Genomic DNA, 16,010 nt, shown 5'->3' on the forward strand with positions numbered 1-16,010 from the left:
GGTCGCCCGTCTTATACAGCCTACCGCATCGCCCATGGTAGCCTCCGCCGCCTGCAGCAGCCAGGCAGGATCATTGATAAAAGCTGACTGCGTCTTCTCAGCGTCGTTAAGATAGCCGCGCGCAAGGATCGGGCCCTCTACTAGCAGCTCTCCAACTAAGCCTAGCGGGACAAGCTGATTGTAGTCGTCAGGGTCTACCACCCAGCATACCGAACTAACTGGCTTTCCGATTGTTCCTGACTTGAATGACTGAGCATCTGTGTATACTGTACAGCAGATGCAGCATTCTGTAGGTCCGTATGCATCTATCACTTGGACATAACTAGCCCATCTCTGCCAATCTGCCAAAGTAACATGTTCGCCAGCTAGTATTACAACGTTTAGAGAAGGTACCTCGGTTGGTTCTAGGAGCCTTGCGACAGACGGTGTAAGCACTGCCCAGTTAACATTCATAGCACGTATAACCTGGGACAGACTACCGTGTCTATCGGCCTCAGAAGGCACGCAAACACAGCCACTAGACAGTAGTGTCGTCATAATCTCAGCAATACAAGCATCAAACGTGTAGGAAGCGAACTGGAGAGCTCGTGTGTGCTGTGTAAGCCCGAATCTCTTTCTCTCACGGCAGCAAGTCGAGAGTGCTTGGTGTTCTATAACAACGCCTTTAGGCATTCCAGTACTTCCAGACGTGAATATCACGTAGGCCGCATTGCTTGGAGTAATCATTGCTGTAGAGCCGATGCTAGGTTCATCGCTCAAGAGAGTGATAGATGCTGCGCTTACGGTGACTACAGCGCACTCTGAGCTGGCCCAGAGCATCCCAAACTGTGCCGATGTAAGCACCACTTTAGCTCCTATCTGCTTGAAGATGTCTTCGTGCCGGCTGCGTGGATGGGCGGGATCCAGTGGTACGAAGGCGCCGCCGGCCTTGAGCACGGCCAGCATGGCCACCACTGTCCACATCGACTTCTCGAAGCACAGTGGCACCATGTCTTCGGGCTTGACGCCGATCTGGACAAGGTGACTTGCTAGGTTGGTTGATAGTACGTCGAGCTGGCTGTGTGTCAGCTCGCCGTCCCAAGCACAGATGGCGGGCGCATTAGGCTGAGCTGCTGCTTGTTCGGCGAACAGGTCGTGGACGCAGCGCTCGACTGCCAGTGGAACGTCTGCATTCCACTCCCATAGCTGCTGTTTGTCCTCGGGCGTCAGTGTGTCGATGTCAGCCACCTTCATGTCTGCGTCTGCTGCAGCCAGCTGCTGCAAGACAGAGTTGAGCTGGCTGAGCGTCTTCTCGACCACCCAGTTCTCGACAACCCGCGGATCAAAGCTGGCCGTGATGTGCACACCCTCTGCAGCCAGCACGCACTGCAGCGTCAGTGCATAAGTTGTAAAGCCTCGTTGCTCGTTATGACTGCGCCACTCTCCTAGCGCATTGTTGCCTTCGAGTGCTTTGCCTGCAGGCTGCTCCACCAGCAGCGTTCGGAAGTTACAAGCATGTTGAGCGCTCGTTCCCATCTTGGCGATCCGCTGCAAGCCTGTCTGCTCATGCACCATCATATCTATCGCTTGTTGCTGCAAGCTTTCTAGAAAGCCAAACACTGTCTGTTCGCCCCGCAGGCGCACTCGCACTGGCACAGTAGCGATGGTCGGCCCCAACATCCCCTCGATGCCAGCAACCGGTGCGTTGCGTCCTGTGACCGTGGCGCCAAACACTACATCGTCTGAGTTAGTGTAGCAGCTGGCAACGATGGCCCATGCAGCGCGAACAAGTGTTGACATCGTCGCGTCAAGCGGCGCTTCAGGGAGTGCAGGGCACTGGTACTCTATTGTCGTGTCTGCAACCGGCTGCTGCACTGCTGGCGGTAGCGGAGGGAACAGGGTCGCCTCGCAGTCTGCCAGAGTCGCTTGCCAGTACGCTGCAGCCGCAGCCTGGTCCTGCCGGCTGAGGTGCTTGATGAAGGCGTTGAAGCCTGGCTGCTGCTCGACCCCGCCGCCGCTGTAGGCCTTCGCGACTGCGTCGACGATGCGAGGCAGCGACCAGCTGTCGTACAACGCGTGGTGGACTGTCCACACAAACCACCTCTTACCTGTATCTTTATCATCAACCAAAGCATATCGTGAAAGCGGCTCGCCAAGCCCCATCGAGGCTGCTTTTTCCGTCTCAAGATGCGTTTCGAGGCTCTCAGCTTCTGTCCAATTCATTTCTTCTACCATCACGGCCTGCAGCAAGCCAAGCTCGCCGTGTTGCACGATCCGCGTACGTAAAACTGCTGTAGACTGGACAACTTGCTCCCACGCAGTCTGGAAGGCGCCTTTGTTGATGTCGTCTCGAAGTTCCAGCACGCTCTGCATGATGTAGTCACCTGCTCGCTTTGCTGTCAGCGACATCAGCTCCTCCTGCATCGGCGAGCACGGGTAGGCGTCCTCTACGAAGTTCGTGTCCATGCCGCAGCTAGCTGCGACTTCCTCACGGACACGCACAGCGTCCGCGTCCGCGCCCAGCAGAGAGAAGGCAGCTACCTCCTCCGCCTGGACCTGAGCTTGACCGTTCTTGAGTCGAGCCAAGTCCATCAGCCTAGGCGTGCGGAACAGGTCTGCAACGGACTGCTGCTGCACACTAGGTTGAGCTGCTGCTTGCTCGGCGAACAGCTCGTGGATGTCGCGCTCGACGCTCTGCGGTGCGTCCCCGTTCCAGTGCCATATTTTTTGGGTCTCGTCGCCCTTCAATGGATGCGTCTGAGGAATCATGGCGTTCGTCTTGTATTCCAAGGCTTTTATATAGGTGAGAAGGTTTCCTATTTCTGGATTGTAGTTTAAGTTAACAGAGATTTACCTCTCGTGTTTCGTTGTTTCACCGTTATGCGTCTAACAGAGACTGATTCTGTTAAAGGATAAGTGTTCAGACGCTCTGTTTCTCGCCTGGTTTTCCTGATCATTTATTCAATTTTCCGGTCAGAAAGGAGGATGTGCCTGCAGGTGATTTCACACCGCGTACTAAAAGATGACCCGCGCGTCCCAAATGGACGATATCTCATAGCCCCTCAATCTGAACTGTTCAAGCTTGTCAATGCAGATCTCAACGCATTGACAGCTGCATTGTCATCAAAACTGTAGACATCCTCACCTTTACATGCTGTTTGTCTATTCCTCTCACCTAGTTGTCACTGCCAATTCAGTGATCGCGAAGCCAGCACTTACTCTCTGGCCATACTTCGAAATGCATTGTCGGAGCTTGGCAGCTTATCATCTAGTTGAAGGCCACACATCGTACTATCGTGCTCTCTGTACACTCATACTCTAGCTTCTAACCCAGGCGCGTACGTATATGCGCAACATGAGGAGGACGACGTTACCGCCCCCTCGACGGTCCGCAGAGATATCGAGGGTGGGTTCGCGAAATTCTAGTTCTGAATGTCATGCTGCTGCTGTGTTCGATGCATATGCACGTAAGACTGACGACAGTCTGTAAGTAATATGCGTTCGGTGACCGCAGCAACTCCATCGCGCAAATGCTCGCCCGCTGGGCACGCCAAGTTATCTTGGTATCGAGACTTCCAATCTAGTGTCCCTTGTCTGTTAAGAATAGTAGCAGACGATCCGAGTTTTTCAAAGTGGGGATTAGAGATACTTAGACGACGCCGAGCGTTGAGGGGAAACCATAGGTACGGCAGACGCGACAGACGAGGCAACGCGCCTCTACGAGCCTGAAATCACAGCATGCAGTCAGTAGGATCACTATTGAGACAAACTGAGGGGCAAATCATAGATGGTGGTTGAAGAAAACGGCAGATTTTGCCGGGTACAGATGGTCTTGTTCAAGAGATGAAGTGGGGCGGCACGAATCAACGTCTGCACCGCGCCCGCTGTCTCCTACCCCTGTCACTCTCGGCAAAGCTGCGCAGTTCACGACTGAAACCAAGTAAGATTCAATAAATAAATAAATGAATAAAATAAATCAACCTCTTGGCTCTATAGCTTCTGTACCACTTCGGGAAGTTTTTTCGCAATTTAGAACATGGTATGAGATCCTCGAGCTGTGATGGTTTTGCATAAGTTAGGCTAGGTCGGCGCAGTCAGCATACCCGTCAACACACGAAGGGTAGCAAGGCGTAGAGATTGTTGCCTTCGTTAGGGCTAGCTCGGCGCAGTCAGCATACCCATCAACCCACACAGGGTAGCAGGGCGTAAAGATTATTGCCTTCGTTAGGCTAGCTCGGCGTAGTAAGTATACTCTCTAACATAAGTAGGTGGAGGAAGTGGCTGTGCGCAGGTGCCAAGCCGGTATTAGAACTGGTTTTTCCATCGTAGCATGTACGGCCCCGTAGTAGTGCACACCGGCACGTAATGCACACCCCACGAACATTGATGCGTACTCCGCACCCCCCTATCACTCAACACCACGATACTAGTAGAAGACTCTCTTACGAGACTAGATACTTTAGACTCTAAAGAAAATATTTTGTATAGAAAACTTGCAGCAAAATAGTTGTTGTTGCTCAATGTTCAGCCGCAGGCATCGTAATGTATGCAGTACGCGTGAAGCCAAGGCATAGTAGTAGAACTAGCAGGTTCTCCACCCACGCAATGGAATAGATGTTTTACAGTACATTGAATCGCTTACAGAAAGACACTTTATGCCTACAACGGAGATTCTTGTAAGAATAATCACGTCGCTATGCTAGCGGGTGCAAAGTGATCGATGGGTGTTGCGTTTGTTTCATCGCTGCCCAAACGACCTTATTACTGTCTGGTGTGCGCCTATGGAAAAGCTGCGTCACAAAGCTGCTTCCTATAGTTCCTTTCGCTCATATTTCGATCTGGTACATAGTACAATCAAGCACCATGGGGTAGGAATAGAGAGCACGTATATTATAGACAACAAGGGCCTTATAATTAGAGTGATGTGAAAGAAAGTCTGAATCTTTAATAAGCAGCTACTTAAACTCTAAAGAATTCAAGCTAACATATTATAATGGTAACAGGAAGTGAATGACATTGGTAGCAGCAGTAGGAGCTGATGGTGTTGCAAAAGGTGGTGGGGTGTGCATCAAGCGCCGGTGTGCACTACGAGGCCGTACACGTTAAGTTACGCAAACAACGCGGCTTACGGTGCTGCAAACCAAGATGGGTGATAACACTGTGGGCTCAAATAAGACGTTACTACGAGTGCGCTCTTCCTGTAGGCACAGGAGATGTATGTTTGTAGTCCATTCGAGGTACTCATGTCATCTTTCTTCGCAAGCGCCCTGAGCGTCTCTAGATATTGCTGCGCGTAGGCGCCTTGGTTCTGGCTCTTGAGGTATTGGACCAAGCCTCGGGCAGCTACATCATCGCTAGGAGCGTAGTGTCTCACAGGAATGTAAACCTTAACATCAGGGAGTTGAGACCTTGGTCCTACATCAAAGTAGAAGAGCAAGCCTGCAGTCTCGTGCGGGTTGTAGGGGAGTTCTCTGTCTGTAGGGAAGTCGTCAGGCAGGTTTAAGATCAACTTCCAGAGTGTATGGAGCTGCTTCTCGGCTTCCGTAACGTCCTTGCGTCGGCCACCGATGGACATAACGCGGCGGACGAGCTCAAAGGTGGTGACAAGGGACCGCGAGTACACCTTCAGACGAGAATCGACAGGACTAATACAGTCGATACCAAGCATGAAGGGCTTGACGGTCCGACCGTAGATATCTTCACGGAGGAAGCTGTTCAGCTGGTTCATGGCTGCGAGATTGGGACAACCAGTGGAGACAATCGCCCTTGAGATCTGATCGCTGGCGCTGTTCCCATGGGCATTCACAGGGATGAAATAGGCTTTGACGCCCAGAGAACCACCTGTCACCTCAAAAGCCACGAAGAGGGTGGACTGCCTCGCAACCCCAGCTTCGGAGGCGGGGGTACCAGGGCCCAGAAAAGCGTGCTTGAAGTGGACGAACCATTCGAGATCGACGCCGGTCTGGCCGCTCCTACATAGCTGAGCGAGGAAGTCCGAGGTAGCGTTCTTGTTCAGAGGATCCAAGGCCTCCCCGGCGCGGTGGCCGATGGGCTCGATGCTGTAGCGGACCTCGGGCGCGCTATCACCGAAGCCCCATTTCCAGGAGTACTCAATGGGGGAGTGGTCGTCGGTCATGAAACTCTTCCAAATGGCCTCAGGGCCGATCGGCTTCGGACCTAAGCGAGGAGTCACCCATCGATAAAAGAAGCTGAGGGCTTTGAGCTGGTCGAGGTCGGAGTAACCAGCGGCGGACAGCAGGGTCTCGAGGTGGCTACCCACTACTTCCCACCACCAGTTGCTATCCGGGGTTCGTGGAAAGGGGCCTTCGTCCGTGACTGGGACTGGTACATTGTCGATTAAAGTGGGCTGACTAGCAATCGTGACCATGATGGACGATGGGAGTGTTAAATGTTACTGTGTAGGACCGGAAGAGGTAGCAGCGAGGATGAGTGAGCAAGGATGTAGAGGAATACCACAGCAAATATACAGATAGACGACGGCCAGTCGAAACTCCGAGCCGAAGAGGTTCGAGATATTCGATCAGACACATTGATGCGGCCCTCCAATTCCCTTAATCAAGAAAAACGCGTGGAACATGTCGTCCTGGGGCGGAGCTCGGCACAAATGCTAAGACCTGATTGCCTGACCTCTTCTTTGTCTAATCAACTCGCATGTTACCACCGGTTGCAGCTCATTTGCATTAGGACAACGTTCTGGGTTACCAAGTTAGATCCTACCTGTGCTCTTTTGGCCCCGAGGTACATTGTTCATACGACACCAATCATGGGCTAGTCTTGGTCTTACACGTTGCAGAAGCTGACTGTACTTGGCTGGGAGAATTTGCCAATAATGCGTCACCAATACGGATCTACAACAGTGTCATAGACACCACATCAGCGCCAAGTCACATTACGCTCTTGGTATAAAGGAACAGCCATATTAAATCCAAGCGAGTGGCCTGATTCTTCTTTTCATTCTCCATATGCTCAAGTTTGATGCGTATATATAGTAAGCGTAGTTCTGACTTACTACATCCTGGAACACTTCCAATAGTCGTCATAATATAGGCCTGGTAAGCACTAATAGGGATTCTGCATAGTCTTCCCTTCTCAAGCACTTGGTATAAGCAATAACCCACAATAATGCGTGCGATCACATCTTCCTCAAATTGTAACGTCACTAGATTGAATTTGGTGCATAAAACCGTGTCATCACAAGCTTGGAGCTCAGTCCCTCCCCAGCATCTTTGTGTCTCCAGCGCCTGTTTACCGACTATGCAAGGGTAGATTTATTTACACTCGCTTGCATAATTGGCTTCCGGTTCACGCATCACTTGAAACACTCAGCCTAAAAGGGCCTTGCATCGCTTACCGCAGATTTGCCTTTATCAGGACTAGTTGCAGTATAAGTGTCTGCAACGGTCCGCAGAGACGAAAGCTCTCTAAAACATGTGATCTGTCCATAACAAAATAATACACACAGTAAGTGAGCCAATTACGGCAGCGAAGACAGGAACACGATAAACACAACATAACTCAAACTCTGCAAGCAAATTGCCACTGAATTATGTGTTATTTTGTGAACGAGTAGACCACTAGATTGTACTGCTCCCATCATTGTCCTTCGCCTCAATGTCCGCTCCTCTCTCCACCAGCAGTCGCACTACCACCTTGTCCCCTCCCCAAGCTACCTTGTACGACACTGTCTTGCCATCTTTGTCCTTTGCCTTGATATTTGCACCTTTCTCTAGCAGCCACACCGCCGCCTCATTCCCTCCCCAAACAGCCAAATGCAGCGCCATCTTCCATTTGGAATCCTTCTCGTCCACACGGCGGCGATATCAGGGCATCCAGCTCTTTTCTGCTAGTACTGCTTTTATCCACGGTAGGATCTCTAGAGCACATGCTATATGCAGCAACGATGGACGCCCAACCTGAAGTATCCTGGCTATCTTGATATAAATCTCTTGCCAGTTTTCTCACAAAGATGAATTTTGCGGCTGCAAAAAAAGACCAAGAAGGGTCAAAGAGCTTTGCTGCGAGCGCAGAACAGCTCTCTGCATGGTCAGGCCAGTTAAAAATCGCATATCGCAACAGCGGAGACTCTCAAGGGTCTAGCTCAGCGTTTAGGTCAATAGCCCAATGCCTCAAGACGCTCTGCGCAATGCAGTCGACACATTCTTGTGCTAGCTTTAGGTGTGCGCTCTGTGCCTCTAGCCGAAATCTCTCCAGCACTGCATTGCTATCGCGCTTTCTATACAGCAGGTAGTTTCGCGTGGACTGGGGTACAAGATTGACTTCTTGCTCTTGCTCTTGCTGCACGTCCGCTTCTGCGACAGCCCGTGTATCGCGAAGCTCACCCACAGGAACGTCCCCTCAGCGCGCTCCAGGAGAGCCGTCTGTACAGATGCTCGAAAATCGTCGTTGAAACCATCGATCCTTGATAGCTCGGCGACTCGGGCAGACACAAACAGCTCAATGTTGCCGACTACCTTCTTGTCGTTGTCAGGGTCTACTCTTACTCTAACGCATCCTTGCAGGCCAGATATTTCTCGGCTGGCTATTACCAGCTTGAAGGAGCCCTTGATCGGCGATGGTGCTAAAGCAGCAAACAGGCTTATGAGTCATGGCAACAACACTCGCAGTGTGCTTTCCCCACACTCCTCGGGTCCGTTATGAACGCAGAATATCCTCCCAAGCTAGGCATCGGCAACGAGCTTGTCTAGAATGAGCCATAGCACCTCTGGAGACGATAGCGTCTGCTGCGTCCTCTCCAGCAACTCGAAGCACGGCAGTGCGTGTTCGACCAGCTGCGGCCGCTTGGCGATGATCCAGTGCACCAGTCCGCGCAGCACTGCCACGGCTGTGTTGCGCTTCTCGTCCTCTACGCTGGAAAAGAAGAAAACCAACTCTGCTTTGTCTATGCGCTCTGTATGCCTTTCCAGCTCCTCTATCAAGAAGACAGACGTCATCTTCTTAGCCTTACCTGGCCCGCCCAAGCTCCACAGCAGGCGTGTGTTGTCGTTGTCATTGCTATCACCATTGTTGCCGCCGCTCAGCCACGCACGATATTTCGCATCGCGTGTGATCCACTCGCAGACACCCGCGACTCTTGCGCCTTTTGCGCCGATCACGCGCTCGCAGTCGACGTAGCGATCGGTGAGGAAGAGCGCGTTATGACACACGATGGCCGCTTGTTCCGACGCTTCTGAAAGGTGACGATGTGAGTAACTAGCGAACTTTATGAGAGAACACTATTCACTGTACCTTCGGGACTGTGCGACGCAGCAAAGTACATGTCTCTTGCCAAACCTACGAAGGCTTGCGAGTGGTTCCGAATGGAGATACCGCTGGTGTGCCGATGGTGGGCACCTCGCTTTCAGACATTTGGGCCTAGGTTGTCCACAACGAACCCAACGCTGCTAGAGATACAATCCTACGCTTCAACGGGTATTACACTCACTTGCAGAATCAGCTTCCGGTTCAAGCACATCCTGCATTATTTCACCTTACACAGCCCCTGCACTACTAAAGCGCTTGCTCTATTATATCTAGCGGACGACACATGCTTGCGGATTCTTCTAAAATGTTCTTGGATTCATACACTGCGTCACTTTTTCGTTTACCAAGATAACTGTTTGTTAGCTTTGCTCCTAGCCGTTTTATTACCTCTTCTCCATCTTTGAAGTTTTTACCAGAGATAGCTAGCGCATGACCAATGCTTCCAAGAAAATGCCCCAATGCCAGTATTGCGAAGATATCATATTTATAATTGGCGATTCAGTTTCGTTTTCATATAAGGATGCAGAACAAGCACAACGGGCTGAATGCGAATTCTTCCGGTTGAATCTCAAAAAATGACCTGTCGAGGATGCTGTTTCATAATTGGAATAACGCGTTTCACCACCGAGTCGTCAGCTCCACCGCACCCAGCCTTTATAATACAAAATATTGCGCAACATCACCACGATTTTTCTTATTAAGTAGAACAGGATATTTTTCTTCAGACGCGTCGCTATCCTCTGTATCCTCTAATTCTACTTGGCACATACGGGAGTTGTGTCCAATTTGGCTACAACGCCCACAGCGCCGTTCACTGCGGACCCTCTTCGCAGGCGTTGCACTATTATTATAGCTACCATTCTCTGCCTTAGCAATCTGATCAGCTATCTGACCAATTGCCTGAGACCCCTCTGTCTGTACGTAGCGCCTCTTGCGAGTTTTTCGCTTTATTGCTTCATTAATTATAGCTTCAAGGCGATTAAGTTTCTCTTGCATAAGCACCGTATTATAAGCTATTTGTTAAGCTCCCTTACTTAACTGCTACATCTACTCCTTAAGAGGAGTTATAGGAGACCCTTACTGAATTTATATATAGTTTTAAAGAAGCGTAGCCTACGCCTCTATTTCGCGCGCGTTGCGCGGCATTTTCAGCTCCTAAGTGCTACTATCTTGCGCTAGTGTACACAGCACAAGGTTAAGCTATAATAAAACAACGTAATAATTATGTAGCGTAAGCCTATTACCTTAAAACTCTCTATAGATATTCTCTAGCGTAATAGCCTTATAATAGGCATTTCTCAAAGCTAGTAGGAAGGTTTCTTTGCTAATATAGTAGATAAAATTACGTACTAAGACTAAGATAGCATTAGTATACGCGCGCTTTAACGGCGAGAAGTAGGCTATATTAAGAGGCTATAAGAAGTGAGACGAATAAAGAGGCATATAGAGAAGAATTATCTTCTTCTCTTCGTAGAGATCTTAGAAATCCACTAAGTAGTAGCTCTTATAACCGTTAATAATAAGCAGCCTATGCGTTCCTATAGAGCGCGTATAGGAATCAAAGTAGCGAAGCTAGTTAAGCGCTAGATCGTTATTCGTCTAGCTAGTAGGACTAACTTAGATTACCTAGTCGCGTAGTAGATTCTCTGTGAACTAGGTAGAGATTAGAACTTTGCCTACGAAGATAAGAAATGCTGGGATACGCTTCCCTATTGCGCCAACGCCCTATATCAGCCTAACTCACTCACGATTGCCTAGTTAGATCTTCTTTATTCTTCCTAATTTGTCTATGCCCGTAACCACCAACTGTAATAAAATCTTGTCCATAATGAAGCTTGTTTTATTAAAGTTATAGATATCTCCGTCTACGATATACTTTACCTTTATATTAGTATAAACTAGCTCCAACTAGCTCTTAATAAGCGCTAGGTTTTCGCAGAGAGCTCGCTGGTGATTGTATGGACGGTTCTGGCGCGTACGTAGCTTAGGATTGCACTGGATAAACCTATCAACCTAGTTCTTGCTAATCTCCTCCCCGCCACGCTCTTGGAGCAGTCTGTTGGCTATATCTCGCACGTCGTCTCTCCTACAGGGTAGTCCTCGCTTAGTCTCAACTATTACACTCTGAGTAATAGCCTCCTCTTCTTGTTTTATTAGGCGCTTGCAGTTCGCCTCATAATCGTGTCAAGGGCGTCGTCCAGTGCGTCGAGTAGACAGAGTACTTTAAGGCACATTATAGATAGAAGTAGCACGTCTTTGGCTTTAAACACGTTGTAATTAGATATTAAAAAGAGCAAGTTGAAGATCTGCTTTAGTATAGGAAGTTAGACGAGTTTGTTATTGAGCCATTACGTGTTATAGTGTTGGCGTTGACGCGCTGGCGAGGCATAATCTGCTCGCTTAGGTGATCAGCTCGCTTTATGAACCACGTTATCGTTAACGCCTACACGCTATATATAATCTAGCCTTCTATTGTGCCTAGATATAAGCCTAAGCTATACAGTAATAAGCACAACTCATGTGACTCTATTAGATTAATAGAGTAACTCATTTAGGCTTCTAAGTGGTACTATGTGTGTAGGAAGTCACCATAGGCTTATAGCAATTGTCGCGCGCTCGTTCATAAATAATTGCCACCCTAATCTATATTTAAGATCAAAGCAGCTTCCTGATGCGGCTAGTAGTATTATCTAAATAAAACTAGCTCTCTCTATTATTATTATATAGTTGAGTATGATGAAGAAGATATCACCTATCACCATTAACAGACACCAGGAAAGGGATATGGCAGTATAGGTCTTGGCGCCATCTCCTCCGCTAGACACAAAGGAAGAATATCCTGACAACACAAAAATTATTAGCAGACTTTAAGTGCTTATAACTAGAAGAAATATCGTAAGGTACTATTGTAAGGGGCGCAACTCCTGGGAGTAGTCTTAAGCTCGGGAGCATAATCGGACAGGCTAAGATAATAAGATTGTATTCGACAGCGAGCTGAGCTCTGGTCTATGTAGCTATCTATATACTATGGTAGTTGCCTAAGCAACAATCGGGCCGGACGTGTAGAGTAAACGAGGTCGTAGACGAGGATAAGAAGCGAAGGGTGTCCAGCCCATTGCAACTATATTATATAGTGTAATGCAGCTATCGTGCATCAGAGTCATAGGCTAAAATCTCGCTCGTGTTACTGAGGCTTCTGGCCGACTCTATAGTTGTAAGGGGCTACGCCTATGTGCGTGGCTTGGCTAGGCCAAGCAAATCGAGTATATCTACGTCACTACCTTGACTTCAAGACAAGCTTAAAGTTTTTTTACTGCCTTTTTGGCAAAATGGTCGACGTAAGTAGTTGTATGTTAGGCCCAAAGAGCCCGCCTATTACAATAGTGTTATAATATACTTCAACTTATATTCATGTAATAAGCATACTAGAATAAGTAAGGGAGTAGCCACACCTTTAGTTCTATAAAACTTTTTTAGTACTCTATACTAAAAGTATTATAATATAGTACAGGTCATGTTTACGTATAAAGATTAGGAAGTAGTTAGTGCATAAGTGAAAATACGGTCATGGAGTACAGATGTGAGACATTAGCCGTGGATTTGGCACGGGTAGAGGGAAACAATAGCGGCAGGTGCCTAACGATCTGTATTCCACCTAAACGAACAGCTACCGAGCTAAGGTAGTGTCCATAGTGCTTATATATACAGTGATGAGTCAGATATGACTAAGGAGGCTTGAGAGGAGTGAATACGGTCCTAAACGGGCCGTGAAGGGCCATAAAGAGCCAGGTTCTGACAACAGAGCCTAATGTAACGATGTTACAACTTCGCCAAGTATCGGACCAATCCCAGAGCCGGATCGGAGGTAGCATTCGCCGCCCTCTTCATCAACCACTCGGTGTGAGGTCGAATCCGATTCGGATCCGACTAAGATAAGTATATAAGGAGACACTTCCTGTAGCTAGCTCTGTAGACTTCTGATATCCTTTCGTACAAGGCCTATAGGTGTCTATTCAAATCAAGGCTCGTTTGATGTCCCACGCACTCCCATATGCCTCTGAGTGACACTACCGCCAATACTGATCCGAGTAGTCTTGCCTGCGCCGTTACACCTAATGGAAAAGATATTTAGAGTCTCTATAATATGTAACACCTCTTCTATAATTATAGCAATAATGCGGCGCTAGATAAGACATAATCAGAGATAGAGAAGAATTAAGAGTTCTATAGAACGCATAGTTCTATAAGTGTACTAGGTTATAGTATATAGCACTAATGAACTCTGTAAAAAGTGCCTTATTGGGCTTTGCACTACCTGTAATAGTGGTTGAGTATCCCTCTACAACGAATCACTGAAATTATTAACGCACTTTACACTATCAGCATATGAGTAGATAGATAGATAGAATAGGTCGAGCTTATTTACGCCCTTGATTTCTTCCGCTATCTAATAATTAGTTTGCACAGCAAAATTATAACAATCCTAGATATATATTGATGTAAGCTATGCAGCTGTCACAAGGTTGAACTTCATTACTAATGCTGGCCACTGATTGACTAATATCCATCCATTCGTAAGGGAACAACCGCCGTAACGGAACAACATCCTCTTCTTTGCTACGTAGAAAGTGCCAACACGATCGTATAAGAGTATATATAATGTGAATTAACAGTTTAGCTAGTCTCACGTACCTTATCCCATCCAAAGTCGAAAATTACAGCATTCTTGAGCTTGTTGCCAAAGGTTCTGTTCGCGACGATTATTCGCGTCTCCGCTGTTTGCCCCTGCTAGGTCGCAAAAGATAACACATTCTAACGTTTCGGAACTATAGCGCGAATGCTCTACCAAGAAGGTCCTCGATATAAAGCTCTAATGGCATATCGCATCTGTGGTGAAAAATCCGAGAGTATATCCGATCGAGAGAGAGATTGGAACAGAGCTTGGTAAGCGTGCTAAGTCAGCATGTAATAAAAAACGCGCCATCCTCTATATAGTTTCCACAACTGTCTCGTGCTATTTTTAACTCACGTTTGTCCGCCGCAGCGAGCCGTTCATGTTCGCGCTGTGTGCCATGCATCAACATCACCACAGTAAGTAGCTATGGATCCAGCCAGCCTGGCCCTAGCGCAGAGCCTGCCCATGAGTGTGCGTAGGACCTATACTGCTCTGGCAGAATACAGCGATGTCCCTATATCTCGTACCACTGTATGATATCGTGCGAAGGGATGACCGTCGCAATGGACGGAGGCCCAACGCCAGCAGTACCTAACGCCCTCGGAAGAGTTGGCCTTTGTCCGGCACATAATTAAATCAGCGGCTCTCAGATTTCCCTTACGGATCAAGGATATACCTTCCTTAGCCTTCAGTATCGCCCGCCGGCGATTCGCGACGAAAGCGATCAAGCCGCCGAACAAGAACTGGCCTCAGGCCCTCGCAAAGCGCCATCCAGAACTCGTGCGGAGGAACAACATGGCGATGGACTAGAATCGTCATGACAACAACATACACCATAAGGTAACACATTAGTTTGAGGTGATTGGACCAGAGCTTTGTAGACCCGACATACTGCCAGAGAACGTGTACAACATGGACGAGACAGGAGTGATGCTTTCTATGCTAGGCTCTATTAAAGTTCTAGTAGGTAAGAATAATCGAAGAGACTATAGAGGTGCCGGTGTAAAGCGGACGATGGTGACTGCCGTTGAGTGCGTGTCGGTAAGTGGTGAGTGTCTAAACCCAATGATTATCTGGCCAGCCTCTACCCATCGGAGCAACTGGACGACGTACCTGACCCCGGGATGGGTCTATGCATTCTCGGAGTCTGGCTACAACGACTCCTACCTTAGCTTAGAGTAGATGAAACGAGTGTTCGACCACCAAACCAAAGCACGAGCTAACCAGAAACCACGAATGCTAATATGTGACGGCTTTGGCACACACGAGACTCTTGAAATACTAGAGTTCTGTTTTAAAAATAACATTACTCTATGCCGACTTCCCTCTAATACCTCTCACAAGCTCCAGCCCTGCGATGTTGCGGTCTTTGCTCCACTAAAGACCGCTTATCGTGACCAGGTAGAACGGCTATACCGAGGCGGTATGACTGCGATAAACAAGGAGCACTTCACAGCTCTATACTACCCTGCAAGAGAGCGGGTAATGACTATGAAGAACATCCTCGCAGGATGAGCCAAATCTGGTTTGTCCCCTTTTAACCCAGATAGAGTACTTAGAGACATCGCAAAGCCAGTCTCCGCCGCACTTACCCTATTGCCTATCCGTGCAGCCTGCGACGAGAGTGGATCTCAACTACAACACGAAGCCGTCTAGGCACCAGTGACTCCAGTATCGTCAGAGGCTCTTGCGTCGCTGCTTACCCTAGTCAAGCAAAATCTTCACGACGAGATAAGTACAAAGCGACATCGGAAGCTCGTGCAAAGCTCGCCAACGCTGCCGAAGTATCCTTTGCCCAGCAGGCCCTTGATCAACATCAGATTTAGCTTCTATCGAAGATGAATGACGAAGCTAGAACTCGCCGGAGGACAAAGTCGGAGATCATTGGGAAGGGGAAGGCGAAGGTGATGAGCTACGAAGACATCGAAGCAGCATGAGCGAAGCGTGCTGAGCAGGAGGCGAACAAACAAGCACAAGGCAAGAGAAAACATAGTCTGCCGAAGCGGATTGCAGTAGAAGCAGTGGTAGAGCAGGAGGCAGAGGCCACCACAGACAAGGGAGCACGTAAGAAGCC

The 16,010-nt window shown here is 48.6% G+C and overlaps 6 protein-coding genes across 6 annotated transcripts in view; 1 reads left to right on the top strand and 5 right to left on the bottom strand.

Moving 5' to 3' along the window:
- The window catches only part of COCSADRAFT_129982 (uncharacterized protein), a gene marked incomplete at its 3' end in the record, with an annotated part of 6,605 nt that extends 6,023 nt beyond the window's left edge, over window positions 1-582 (bottom strand). The window contains exon 1 of the mRNA XM_007707867.1: window positions 172-582. Coding sequence (XP_007706057.1) covers window positions 172-537 — 366 coding nt within the window. The remainder of the gene's footprint in view (window positions 1-171) is intronic.
- Window positions 583-1,227: 645 nt separating this feature from the next.
- COCSADRAFT_129990 (uncharacterized protein) lies at window positions 1,228-2,610 on the bottom strand (the record flags this gene model as incomplete). Its single annotated transcript, XM_007707868.1, has 1 exon — window positions 1,228-2,610. A coding segment is annotated over exon 1 (1,344 nt), but the record flags the coding sequence as incomplete, so codon positions are not given.
- A 2,494-nt stretch (window positions 2,611-5,104) lies between these two features.
- On the bottom strand, window positions 5,105-6,399 carry COCSADRAFT_351226 (uncharacterized protein; the record flags this gene model as incomplete). The annotated part of the gene is made up of 1 exon (XM_007707869.1): window positions 5,105-6,399. The coding sequence occupies exon 1, from the start codon at window positions 6,365-6,367 to the stop codon at window positions 5,105-5,107; it is 1,263 nt and encodes a 420-aa protein (XP_007706059.1). The 5' UTR covers window positions 6,368-6,399.
- Window positions 6,400-7,574: 1,175 nt separating this feature from the next.
- COCSADRAFT_351229 (uncharacterized protein) lies at window positions 7,575-9,542 on the bottom strand (the record flags this gene model as incomplete). Its single annotated transcript, XM_007707870.1, has 5 exons — window positions 9,443-9,542; window positions 8,694-9,187; window positions 8,278-8,561; window positions 8,031-8,034; window positions 7,575-7,799 (listed from the first exon to the last, which is right to left on the bottom strand). Exons 1-5 carry the CDS (start codon window positions 9,477-9,479, stop codon window positions 7,575-7,577), a joined length of 1,044 nt encoding a protein of 347 aa, XP_007706060.1. The 5' UTR covers window positions 9,480-9,542.
- A 964-nt stretch (window positions 9,543-10,506) lies between these two features.
- Window positions 10,507-10,674, bottom strand: COCSADRAFT_104286 (uncharacterized protein; the record flags this gene model as incomplete). The annotated part of the gene is made up of 1 exon (XM_007707871.1): window positions 10,507-10,674. A coding segment is annotated over one exon (168 nt), but the record flags the coding sequence as incomplete, so codon positions are not given.
- A 3,656-nt stretch (window positions 10,675-14,330) lies between these two features.
- Window positions 14,331-15,543, top strand: COCSADRAFT_351251 (uncharacterized protein). Its single transcript, XM_007707872.1, has 3 exons — window positions 14,331-14,467; window positions 14,789-14,977; window positions 15,119-15,543. The coding sequence occupies exons 1-3, from the start codon at window positions 14,363-14,365 to the stop codon at window positions 15,449-15,451; spliced, it is 627 nt and encodes a 208-aa protein (XP_007706062.1). The 5' UTR covers window positions 14,331-14,362; the 3' UTR covers window positions 15,452-15,543.
- Window positions 15,544-16,010: the final 467 nt, after the last annotated feature.

Source organism: Bipolaris sorokiniana (genome assembly GCF_000338995.1).
Source record: "Bipolaris sorokiniana ND90Pr unplaced genomic scaffold COCSAscaffold_23, whole genome shotgun sequence".
In the NCBI taxonomy this organism is placed as follows: Eukaryota; Fungi; Ascomycota; class Dothideomycetes; order Pleosporales; family Pleosporaceae; genus Bipolaris; species Bipolaris sorokiniana.

Coding starts and splice junctions, on each gene's coding strand:
- COCSADRAFT_351251 (XM_007707872.1), top strand. CDS start 14,363: ATGGATCCAGCCAGCCTGGCCCTAGCGCAGAGCCTGCCCATGAGTGTG. Junction 14,468..14,788: donor TCCCTATATCTCGTACCACT/GTATGATATCGT, acceptor GTAACACATTAG/TTTGAGGTGATTGGACCAGA. Junction 14,978..15,118: donor CTGCCGTTGAGTGCGTGTCG/GTAAGTGGTGAG, acceptor AGCTTAGAGTAG/ATGAAACGAGTGTTCGACCA.